At 49.9% G+C, this 12,977-nt stretch overlaps 1 protein-coding gene across 9 annotated transcripts in view; it reads right to left on the reverse strand.

The window, feature by feature from the left end:
- Positions 1–6: 6 nt before the first annotated feature.
- HNRNPM (heterogeneous nuclear ribonucleoprotein M) overlaps positions 7–12,977 on the reverse strand; it is a 40,161-nt gene continuing 27,190 nt past the window's right edge. For 4 of the 9 annotated variants that reach the window (XM_058538033.1, XM_058538028.1, XM_058538030.1 and 1 more), the window contains 5 exons: positions 9,140–9,238; positions 5,694–5,747; positions 2,905–3,707; positions 2,147–2,198; positions 7–430 (listed from right to left, as the gene is read on the reverse strand). In XM_058538033.1, coding sequence (XP_058394016.1) covers positions 267–430; positions 2,147–2,198; positions 2,905–3,707; positions 5,694–5,747; positions 9,140–9,238 — 1,172 coding nt within the window. In that variant the 3' untranslated portion in view covers positions 7–266. The remainder of the gene's footprint in view (positions 431–2,146; positions 2,199–2,904; positions 3,708–5,693; positions 5,748–9,139; positions 9,239–12,977) is intronic. The other 5 variants (XM_058538035.1, XM_058538034.1, XM_058538031.1 and 2 more) reach the window with 3 other exon arrangements.

Raw genomic sequence — 12,977 nt, forward strand, 5'->3', positions numbered from 1 at the left:
AGCAGCTTTCAGGAACTGTTATTTATTATCAAAGTCATATTTGATGTCAACAAGATGCCACAACTACAAAAAAAATTGCGCACATTGCAATCTCAATGCAAACAGTCAAATGGAACCCCAGTCATTAAAAAAGTAATTCAAATTACCCCAAAAAGCAACTGAATTTTTTTAAACATCTTTATACATCCAGCCAACAAATTAAAATGGTTAACAAGAAAAAATACAAATTCAGAGGTCTGGTATCGATGTTTAAAAAAGGCAACTGCTTAAGCGTTTCTATCGATTCGAACATCGATCTCTCGGCCACTCAGCTTCATCCCATTCATCATCCGGCAGGCTCTCTCAGCCACCTCCGGCGACTCAAACTTCACCACACCGCAGCCCTTGGACTTCCCGTTCTCCATCTTGATGTCGGCATACAGCACGTGGCCTGGCACAGGAAGGGAAGGAGAGACCACACTCATCAGGCAAACCCAGAGCTCAGCCTCTGCCTGGGCGCCACTCAGGCCAGGCCACCTGCCGGATTTCGGCGGACGGAGCCAAAGGGAGCGTGGCCCTGGCACCTGGCACCTGAACGCTCAGAACACGGCAGCGGGAACCCAGCTAGCACGGCCCTCAGCCACGGTGCCATTCTCCTGCCAGCATGACAGCAGACCGACCGGCCTGTGATATGCGCTTCTGGCAGCTTCAGATGGCCGCCTCCACACTCGAGAGAGTTTACACGGGGGCCTGTGAAGCCAACTTCATAGGCAAATTTCACAGAGGCTTCATTTTTAATACCCGCACCATCACGTGTACAAGGCCGCCGCCCATATAGCGGACACTTCAGTACTGTCCACACACAGGCCGTGTGAGAACCAATAAGCGGGTTGCACGTACTCATTCAAGCACGGGTTAAGCATCCAGGTATGTCAAGCACCACGGAAACAAGTGTACAGAAGAGCCGCAGAAACACAGGGCTCCACTCCTGGGAGTGCCAAGGACACGCCAGCGTGGCCAGCGAGGCCAGTGCTAGGGGCCCCCAGTTGTACAGCCATTACCTCGGCCAGAGAGAGGGTCAACATGGTGGAGGCTTCCCATGGGAAAGTTTTGAATTAGCTTAAGTAGAAGTTGACCAGAAGGAAGCCTCTGGTAACAGCTCGCCACAGAGCACCTGTGGGGAACAGCAATGCAAGCTTGGGGACGGGGGAAATGAAAGAGGAAGGGACCAAGTCATAAAGGGCTTGTGAGTCTGGGCCTTCTCCTGCCAGCGGAGGCACACCTCCAGGCGTGTGCGGCAGGGGCAGTGGCGGGATCCACTGCACTTTTCAGAACGTCTAGCTACAATGTGGAAACTAAGGAGTGGGGAAAGAGGGCAAGAACAGGGCAGGAGGCAGGCTATGGCTCAACAGCTGACCCCAGGAGAAGCAGCAAGAGTGGTGAAATCTGAGCCACCACGGAAAAGGGAAATGAGAGGACACGGAGGAAGCCTTGATCCAGTAAGCCTCCCAGGCCAACCTCTGGCTCAGGGTGGGGGCTCCCACTCGACATGGTTCAAAGAAGGGCACGGCTCACCCAGAGACAGCTCAACTTCCTTTCGGCCAAATAGTGAGCCTTCCAGAATGGTTGCCCGGTGTGCCAGGAAACCACAATCCGAGACCCTTAGCCTCATCCACACACCAGCTGCTGTGTGCCCAGAGCCTGCGACCTCACCCGTGGGACCAGCTGGGCAAGTGCTCTTTGAGGGATGAACCAATGGTGCTGTGGTGGAAAGTGAGCTTGTCTCGGACGTGTTTATTATATTTAGCAGTGTCACTGAGAAGCCATGTGACCTTGGGAACCTGACTTTGCCTGACTCATCCGTAAAATGGGGACAATGTGACCTGACCTCCTTTCAAAAACCATAAAAGGAGACAAAAAGAGAGATAAGCAGGAAATGAGAACACAGGTGAAAAGTGTCTGACATATAACAGGAAACTCCATAACCTGTTTGAATATGTGCATCGGCAGAAAAATGGCAAATCCCACCAGGCCTCTAATCATGGAAGGCGGCTGTGCAGACTGGGATGGAAGTGTTGCCACACCACTCAAATGCATCACCAACAAGCTATGATTTCTGAAGCCACGACACGTGGAAGCACCCAAAGAGCCTTTCGCAAACACTTACCACATTCGTTGAATTTGTCCTTGAGCATCTTCCATGTAAAATCAAATGGGAGCTAAGGGAAACAAGGAGAGACTGATGAGTGATCCCCCAAACGCTAATGCCCGACCGGCACAGGCATCTCCCATCAGAGACGGGCTGACCTTCACACTGACCAGCCCCCCCACAAGCAGAGAACAACCCGGGTCTGTCTGGGGGAGGTTCTACACACTGAGCCCATGAGCAGAGAACAAACCAGGTCTGTCTGGGGAAGGTTCTAAACTAGCACACCAAGTCGCTCCCTTGTGGCTTTATCTGTCCGTGGGAGTGTCATGCAAAGCGCACAGGACACAGATGCCTGTGGTGAGCGGCCCACAGAACCACCCAGTGGTAGCTAAAGGTGATCAATTTTGTAAAGATAATGCAGACACAGCCATTTTTTCCTCTGAGTTGTCAAGCCAAGGCTTAGTGGCTCTTCAAGCTAAAGGATCATGAAACTAGAGTTCTTCGGCTCACTGCCAGTTCCATCTAGTAGTGAGACAAGCCCAAGCTCTCACAGACCCACAATTCTTGTTGCATGAGTGTCTTAAGCTCTCACATCCTGCATCCTACCAGCTCCAAACTCTGGGGACAGTGGCAAGGTGGCCTTGCACGCTACTCAGCTCCCCTTCTGAGGACATCACCTCTGACTTCAACCTGCCACCACTCAGTCCCACTGACCTCCTGCGTCCCTCCTCCCTTTCTGCATAAAACCCCCGAGAAGTTCCTGAAGAGCCACTTACATTCCTCACAAATATCTGGCAGGCCTTCCTGGCCACCCCAGGAGCGTGGCCTCCAGCTCCACCAAAGGAGCCTGCGAAGCTTCCTCCAAAGTTGCCACGCTCCATCTCAATCGCACGGTCAAAGCTGGCACCGCCGCCGCCACCCATGGCCAGGCCCATGCGCTCAATGCCAGCGCCCAGGGCTGGGCCCATGGCAGGACCCATGCGCTCCAGGCTGTTGGCGCCCATGCGCTCTAGGCCCATGCGCTCGAGACTGTTGGCGCCCATACGCTCCAGGCCCATGCGCTCCAGGTTGTTGGCGCCCATGCGCTCCAGGCCGGTGGCCATGCGATCCATCACAGGGCCCATGCGCTCCAGGCCAGCCCCCATGCCTGCGGGCACCATGCGCTCCATGCTCAGGCCCATGCGCTCGATGGCAGGGCCCATCCGCTCCACGCCGGAGCCCATGCGCTCAATGGTCTGGCCCACACGGTCAATGGGTGCGGCCATGCGCTCGAGGCCAAAGCCCATGCCGGCACCCATGCGCTCCACGCCAGAGCCGATGCGCTCCATGGTCTGGCCCATGCGCTCGATGCTGGAGGCCATGTGGTCGAGGCCCAGAGGGCCCATGCGCTCAATGCCGGAGCCCATGCGCTCGACTGAGCCCATGCGGTCCATGACCAGGCCCATGCGCTCGATCTCAGAGCCCACACGATCCATGCCATGGCCCAGGCCTGCGCCCATGCGCTCCATGCCGGCACCCCCAATGCGGTCAATGCCGGGGCCCATCCTCTCGATTCCAGGGACACTGCCTCCACCTCCACCTGAAACAGACACACAAAATACAGGCTGATGTCAGGGGCTTGTGCATCTGTGTGCACACCATGCCAGGAGGGTGACCTGGGTGCAGAGGCCTGGGCACTTCACAAGCTCAACCACGATTCAGGAACTAAGCCCCACAGTAATTTATCACTAGATACCCCTCAAATGCTGACAACTGTTAGCGCTGGGTAAGGAGTACATCATTCTTCCTACTTCTGTGCCACAGCTGAAATGCCCATAACAAAAGGGAAAAAAAGCCACCCTGGAGAACTTGTTTGGACAATGTTCTCCACGTTACTTTGGAAGTGTCAGTACTCGTGACAAGCTTTGTGAGCCACAGCTGTCAACTCCTGAGAACTCTATGGTTTCCCCACCACCAGACATTGAGAAATGCTCTCAAGGGGGGAGGCTTGGAAACCCCACACTCAGATGGTCACCCAGTGTAATGGATTACATGGATTCTGTGGTGACAGTTCAAAACCACTCATCACCTTTATCCTCTCCCAACTGTCCCTCTAAGACGCCCTGCTGGTGGCCAGTCAGGCTGCATTTCCTTAGCACCTCCAGAGCACAGAGAAGCTATGATACAGCCATGTGATCAAGAAGCAATAAAGAAAACAAACACCAACACCCAGAGAGAGCCCTGTGTGTAAATGAACACAGCCACTTCCAGGGGACCTCACTCTGTCACAGGGAAACCACCAACCGACTTGTGTATAACTTTGCTGGCTCTGGAGGAAAAGAAGCCGATGGCAGTGCAGAGTGGATTCTGGAAGAGGCCTAGGATTGGTCCCTCACTGCCACGGTTCGGCTGGACACATGCTGGCAGGTCACCAGTGCACACTGACCATGATGCTTGCAACCCTGGACAAGGAGGGTCTGGCTCCACCACCAAGGCCACCGCCCACCACTCTTCCACATGCAGAGCCCAAGGGTCCCTCTCATTCCAGCCTCACCACCACCACAGCTGCCACCTGCCTCTGAAAATGGGCACTTGAGCCTGCAGCCAGCCCATTACTGATCCAAGCAGCCCAGTCCAAGATGCAAATTTAAGAAGAGGAAACTCAGCCATTTCTATAATCATTCTCTAACGGACCAAGGTCGTGACCTCACACGAGTCACTCCACTTCTCCGTGTCTGTTTCCTTAGCTGAATAACAGCACACCAAATAGAAACACAACTTTAAGACTATTTCTCAGCAACTATAAAAAAGGACCTAAAGAGAGTAGATAGCATGCCCAAGAGCATCAGAAATGAGGCTGACCCCCCAGATGCCAACAGCAGCAGAGAATTAGGAAGAAACGGTACCCACGTGGAGTTCTAGAACCAGCCCACCACAGAAATAACCAGTAAGTGGAGTTACCAAGGAAATGCCAAGACACTCAGAGCCATGAGAAAAAAAATCAGGCTCAAAAAAGTACATTTAGTTTTAAGTACCCATTACAAAAATATATATTAATGGAAGGATATATTCCAAAATGTTTACAATATTCATCACCGGGCAGTGAGATTTCAGCTATTTACTTCCTTCATAATTTTCTGAATTTTTATGAGTACACATGAATATTTTAGCAAGCATTTGTTATGTATTAGGTGGTATACTTTTATAATCAGGTAAAACATTTACTTTTAAGAATTTACAATTTTATAGTATGGAAAACAGGAAAGCCCCCAAATTGCACAGCCATTATGATAATGACAATGGCTAACGCTTACACGGACTTATGTAGGTACCTTTCCTGTGCATTCACTCATTTACTCTTCACAACAACCCTGTGAGGTAGGTACTAGCATATCCCCATCTTACAGTATGAAAAACAGAGAGGTTCAGTAACTTGCACAACATCACACAGCTGGGAAGAGGCAGAGCTGGCTCCCACCCCAGGCAGTCTACTGTAGAGCCCATGCTTTTCCCCACTATACTCTACTACCCCCAGTAATAACAGCCTATTCTAAACATCAAAACAGCAAAACTAAGCGTTTCCTACCTCCTCCCTGCTTTGCAATGATCTCTCCTCTCTTCAGTGCATTACTTAGGATTTCTAAGGAAATCAGGAAGAAAAAAAAATTAGCCAAATTTCTCTATGGAACAGAAATTTGTTTATTACAGATTCCAGAGTAGGACTACTGTGAATTAAAAAATTAAAAATAAAGGAAAGGGGGAAGGGATTGAGAAATACACACACAGACAAGATCATTTCACTGGAAACCGTAAGAGTCCTTGGTGATGGTCATGATGCCGGGGTCCCGTGTAGCTCCAGAGTCCGAGGCCCCGGTGGCAGGGCATCTGGGAAGGCACCCAGCAGAGTCGGAAGCCCGTGTGCACCCATGAACTGAGCTTGGACAGTCACAGCGAGAATGGGCCAATAGCACAGTTTTTTCAAGCTGGTCCAGACCCTCAGTACTCACAGCCTGAAGCCCACACCCACCCACCCAGATCCAATCAACACCTCACGATTACCCTTCAGCAGACTAAAGCTGTAGCTACACTTACAGCCGAAACCCTGAAAACCAGGAGCCACCACGTACAGTGCTGGAAATATGCCCTAATTCACGAGCCATGCATTGAGAGCCTTCAGCAAACCGAGCCCACCAGCCCCGCCTGGAACAAGCTGGGTGTGATGGTGACTAAGCGGCAGACAAAGCCTCAGGAAAATAAAAACCCCAACACACAAGGCTGCCCAGAACAGAAAACGCTGCTGTTTGCCAATGGTTCATCCAAACCCCTTTAAAGTTTGTCTCACGCTGTTGTCAGTGTTAGCTGTAAAAGTTTCTTCTCGGTCTTCCATTCTGTAGAAGCAAGTTTCACCCAACCCCTCTCTGGTCCTGAAGTGTGCTCAGCAACGTGGACAACAGCCACAGAGCACATCTCATATTACAACCACGAGCACGAAAAGATGAAACCCCACCCCACAGCTGCTTCTGCTACTACGACTACCTGCTGAAGGAAAGGGGCTGGGAAAGGACACCCAGGAACAACAGCCCTCCAGGCTGCAGGCAAGCACACGGCTTACCGTCCATGACACCTGCAACCCTGCTCTGCACGCCCAGGCCTAGGCTCGCTGTCCTCAAACAGCACCTGGATCACACCAATCCCTGCGAAAGCCTTCACCCTAGGTCAACCACTGATTTGAAAGAAAAGCCAAATTCTCTTCCTGGGTGCTCAAAGGCCTCCCTGCTCTGACTCAGCACTTGAATGTGTTCTTCCAGCCCCAGGCAGACCCTCACCTCCACGCCTCTGCACTGACGCTGTCAGCCCTCTCCGTGTGCCCATATACCCTCTACCTGCTGAACCCTCCCCGACGGCCAGCCCCTCCAGCGTAAAGTGCATCCCCTCCACGGTGTTCGTGTGCTCAGAGCAGAACGCCTCTATCTGCCGTCTAGAGCAATGCTTTCTCAAGTCTTCACACAGAGAAAGGGATCACCTCCGTACGGTGCTCGCACGGCTGCCGAGGCCCAGGAATCAACATCTCCACAGGGTCCTCACTAGCCGCCTCCAGGTCCTGCCCTCTGGTGCTGCCCGAGCCTCTCAGCAGCGGCTCCTCAGCTGCGCCAGGCCCTTCGAGGTCAGGGACCACATCAGCTATCTGTGTCCCGCAGCACCAAGGACAGCAGTTTGCACAGAACAGTGCAAACATCTCCTGCCTTGTCCAGAGAGAAGAGACGCTACGTAAGGAGGCACTACAGAAAGCAGCACCCAACTGATTCAACTGTCAAATCAACAACACAGAAAAAAGATCAAGAACGGAATCTGAAACCAATCCAGGCAACCACTCTGAAAACCCGACAAATACTTTATCTGGTACGAAGGCCTTTTTACTACCTTGGGTCTGAACACAAGTAGCAGCAGGGAATTCTACAACAAAGCCCTCTGTTCTTGCCCATGGTCACTTTGGGAGGACTTGGGACACACAGACGACACAGTCTCCATCAGTGAGAAGGTGCCAAAGCAGCAGGAGACAGCAAGGCCTGCAGATGACGCTTCTGTCCAGGTCAGGACAGGACAAAGCCGCCAGACTCATCACAGAGGTGAGAGGCACCACAGAGGGGCAAAGGACCGAGGGCTCAGAGCAGGAGAAAGTGCCTGTGGGAGCACAGCCACGTGCCATCTTGTTCTCACCACAGGCACCCACAAATTGGCTGTTTGCAGCCAAAGGACAATAAATTTTAAAATATTTAAAACTACTCTACCATTCCAAGACACAAAAAGAAAGTCATGGCAACAACAAACTTTTAAGTGACCTAGTCACATACAGATTATGAATCCACCCCCAAATTCTAAAGCTTTCACAATCTAGAATAAAGCTACAGTCACATCAAGCAAGTAGAGAAAGAAAAGGTGACTCTTCACTACCGGCCTAGTAAGATGCAAGAAAATCATTCAGCTACCTCACCATGGTCAGGGAACAAGTGAAACAAGTCTCCACCGAACACCAGAACCGACTCAGGGAAACAGTTTCTAGTAACACGCCTGATTTTTATGAAGGAGACAAAGATGATGGGAGTCCTGGAGATAATTTGCAGAGTTAAGAACCCTGTCTCATTGATGAGCTGAAGGACGAATCTTCTAGGGCCTTCGTAAATTCTAATACAGCTTAACTCATACAAAATACAAATAAAAAGCTTACAATCCTCACATCCAGCTCGAGGTGTCCCATAAAAGACAGAGGCTGAGCACTGAGACCCTCTGAGGCTGTCACCCAGCAGCCTCATATGTGCACAGATAAGAAGCGGAGGAAGGGAGGGGAGGGGAGAGGCATCCACACCCTACATTGCCTTGAAGAGAAACAAACTTTCGAGTACAGGAAGGGACAATCTCCCTGCTCCACACTAATGAAGGGAAATGAAGCTGAGAGACTCTCAGAAACTTCTCAACTCCACACAGGGGAAGACATCCGTGGGACAGTAAAAAAAAAAACTGCCTTGCAATCTAATCAAAACTGACAAGAGCGTTTCTCTGTATTTAGACAGGCCCAATACTCAAGCCTTCCAAGGTCAGAAAGCTTCTCTAGGTCACCATGGTCTCTTCCACAGGCATCAGCAAGCACACCAGACCATCCTTGATAACTGAACACCACTGGGCCCTGACTAAGGAGACGCACACCACACCTAGCAGGGCCTTGAAAATCTCTACCATGACTCAAGAGCCACAGGGTTACGTCAATGCAGCAATGGTAACTCCCACAGCAAGCAAACACTTTATACCGATGTGAAAAAAGCAGCCAGCTGAAAAGACTAACAGAAAAATGGTGCTATTGATATCAGTAAAAACTTCAAGGACCAAAAGATTTTCTCTAGTTCTCGAAAACAAACAATTTTTTAAAAGCCTAAGGAAAAAGAGCAGACTTTGCCTAAGAAAGAAACTCGGACATCAGGGTGAGCCTGCACCCCGGGCGTGGACCCCGCCCACGTGGGGCCCATGGGGCCTTCTTACCCATTCCTCTGCCAAGGGGCTCTCCAAAGCTTCGAGACAGTCTCATCTCATTTCTGGCAAAGTTTCTCTCAAATCCTCCACCCATGCCACGCTCCATCTCTGTGGAAAAAAATATTACCCTCGGCCTTTCCAGGAATACCAGGATGTTTTAGACATTAAAAACAAAAAAACTAGAGAGACACAACAGCCACCACCAAGTCAGCATGTTTAGTTTTTCTATAGGAAACCACCATTCATCCTTTATTCCTTGAAAAAAAAAAAATTCACCTCAAGTGAATCCCTGAAAACCACCTACCTTGAGTCCATTAAGAAGGACTAATTGACAACGCACATCACAGCCACACACCGGCACACCAAGCCCTAATACTGCAGTAACTGGTGTGGGGGCAGGGGTGCTTAGGGAGTCAAGGGCAGGCTGCAAGAGAGCCTGGTGATGCAGGAGTAGCAGGCACCCCCTCTGGGGCACTGCCCACAAGTCCTGTCCTGCCAAGGACTCTGCGTGTGCCCTCATTATTTTGTGAAATCCTCACAACCGGCCTGCACACCTGTGCTACCCTCCACCACCACTGCCCCTTTACAAAGAAACTGAGGCTCAAAGGACTTAAGAACTTGACCAAGGTCACAGGCCTGGAAAGGGGTGAGGCAAAGGCTACAACCTAAACCCAACACAAAAGCCCTGCTCTAATACACAAGCCCAGCACTAGAGTACAGAAACAGGCCCGAGTGTCACGATCTCTCTAGACACCTCGAGTGGTTTCATTTAGTCCACCTAACGGAGTACGAGTAATTTTATTTGTTTCTCTGCAGACAGCAGAGTATTTGTTATTTTTTACAGTGTCCTTTAAAAACAAAGGTCTCAGCTTCTGTGGGGAAGAGCCCTGCCACAGCTGTCGCCTGCTTGAGAAAGCCTCTCATGACTCCTATCACTGGCTACTACCGGCCTTGTGTATTTATCTAAAGCAAGACTTAGGGGCCAGCCCGGTGGCGCAGTGGTTAAGTGTGCGTGCTCCGCTTTTGCGGCCCGGGGTTTGCAGGTTCGGATCCCAGGCGCACACCAATGCACTGCTTGTCACGCCGTGCTGTGCATCCCATATAAAGTAGAGGAAGATTGGCATCGGATGCTAGCTCAGGGCCAGTCTTCCTTACAAAAAAAAAAAGAACAAGAGAAAAAAAAGACTGGGCCGGCCCCGTGGCTTAGCAGTTAAGTGTGCGCGCTCCGCTGCTGGCGGCCCGGGTTCAGATCCCGGGCGCGCACCGACGCACCGCTTCTCCAGCCATGCCGAGGCCGTGTCCCACATACAGCAACTGGAAGGATGTGCAGCTATGACATACAACTATCTACTGGGGCTTTGGGGGAAAAAAATAAAAAAAAAAAAATAAAAAAAAAAGACAAACTGTGCATCACACTTTGTCTCCCTCCCATACTGAGAGGCCCCTGAAAAATCCAGTTTATTAATCCTGCTCCTTAGAAATATCAGGTACACAGGTGCTATATGATAAACACCTTTTATTGCACAACTACAAAAAATGGTCATATGCAGCTCAAATCCCTATTCAATCTAGTCTATTAGAGATGTGGAAGAAGGCCAGCATTATGAATTAATAAGGAAATGCAGCACATTTTAGCAACAGTGAACTTCATATTAATCACAGTTTGAATCAACCCAACTGAATCCCATAGGTTGGTAGCAGGCCATGTGCTGGAAATACATCCAACTCACGTGAGCCTGTGTGGTAGGCAGAACAGAAAGCCCCGAGTGGCATCGTAACAGACAGGGCTCTCTAATCCTTATCATAAGCCCGTGAAGGCACCCCCCCCTCAGATATGGAGTCATGTGCAGGCATTAACGCTTTGGCAAAGGCCTCAGAACGCAGCTTCCCGACTGTCAGCAGCCGCTAGTGTTCAGAGAACCCTGTCTGAACTCTGATGTACTCCAAAAAAAAAAAAAAAAGAGTTTTCACTGGCAGTTATTGCATGAAATCAGTCATTGTTTGATATCCAATGATGTTTTAATTTAAAAATTTGTTTATCCATTTTACCAAGATTTGACCTCTACTGGTTGACTGGCCCTGAGAATCGGACTGATTTCTAATCAGTCTAATATTTTAGCACCTGTGACCATAACGGATGCATTATGGTCATCAACTAAACATTAACTTCAACCGGAAACATATCAATTTTTACCCAGTGATTGACACTTCCTTGGACCTGGCGCCCAAGAGCTCTCGAGCCGATTCCACACAAATCTCAGACCACAGCTCAAGCATAAGGAAGTCCCTGTGCTCTACTGCAGAGGAGGGAGGACTCTGAGCACCTGTATCTGAGAACATCCAAGAACGCAGCCTGAGAACACACCCTCCACTGTGGCTCTCCACTCTGAACCTTTAATCACCAGGCTCACGAACGTAAATGCTGCATTCCACGAACCAGGTCACCAGACATTTGTCCACACGGCCCCACACGGCCCCGCACCATTTCCATCTACTTCTCAATCACATCACTCAGTTCATCAGAGCAACAGCCCCAATCACCTTTCTAATGGCTCATCTGTTCTGAGTAAACACTTGATCAAGCCAGACGTCTCCAGCTCTCACTTTTTATTAAAAATCCCATGCACAGCCAAGCTACAGGCAAGCTGAAAGCACAGTGAAACACAGACCTTTGTCCCTCCATCCCTAACTAATGGTGAGGACCTTCCCACGTCTTTCCACCACCATCTAGAATAAGGCACCCCATAAAGAAGGGCAGTTTATTCACCAGGAATACCTTTCTTTCCAGTCTGACAGTTAATGTCTATCCTAGTTAGGCTCTTGCTTGCTCTACACTCTCCTCACATTATATGTTACTACAGACCAGCAAAGAAACATTTAAGCCCAATCCTCAATGACGCCCCATCCTAGGGAAGTTTGTGTGTATCAAGGAAGCAGCAATCCCATGTGGGAGTCAGAGACCCCCAACGCACAGAGGATTTCAGACAGAGACAGACAGGGGGTTTCTCATGGCACAGTCTACAGCCCTCTGGTGACGGGGGCTGGGCCCGTGCCTGAGGCAATCCTAAAAGGCAGGATGGCCTTTTAGTGTGATTAAGAGCCAGGCTCTGGAGCCAGACAGCCTGGATCCAGATCCCACGCCATTAGTAGCCACAGGACCTTAAGCAAGTCACTCTCCGGGCCTCAGTTTCCACTGAAATGGGGATAACAGTACCTACACATCATGTGGTTCTTGCAAGGACTAAATGAAATAACACCTTGTTGTTATTATAATTCATATTATCAGTGTATTTCTAGTAAGAGGCTGGGAGGGCTATAAGATTTGAATGGTAGCACACCAAAATGTGCATTATGTAAATCCTAAATGACATTAGTGCCTCTGCTCACAACTCGAGTCATCAGAGATGATCAAGAGCTCACTCAGTCCAGCACTCCAAGGGAGATAAGAACTTGATGAAAAACTCCAGAGAAACGAATCTCTTACACTTGGAGACCATTTTAAAGTGTGCAAGACATAACCACAGATGTCTACGTGATCTTACAAGTGCTGGAGGCACTAAGAAAGCTTTACAACTTTACTGGACAATTATTGGGGAAATTCAGCACAAAGGACATCTTAAGAGTTTGGGGACTCAAGGATTAACACTGTTAAGTCTACCTTCTGAAATACAAACTTATGATTTTGCTAATATTTAAGGCAATTCAAAGACATCTGGTTCATGGAAATCAGAAATCATTTTAGAATCATGTGAAAAGGGGAAATCGCTTATTAAAAATGGGGCTGCAGGGCCGGACCCGTGGCTTAGCGGTTAAGTGTGCACGCTCCGCTGCTGGCGGCCCGGGTTCG

The sequence above is a fragment of the Diceros bicornis genome, unplaced genomic scaffold (genome assembly GCF_020826845.1).
Source record: "Diceros bicornis minor isolate mBicDic1 unplaced genomic scaffold, mDicBic1.mat.cur scaffold_73_ctg1, whole genome shotgun sequence".
Taxonomy (NCBI): Eukaryota; Metazoa; Chordata; class Mammalia; order Perissodactyla; family Rhinocerotidae; genus Diceros; species Diceros bicornis.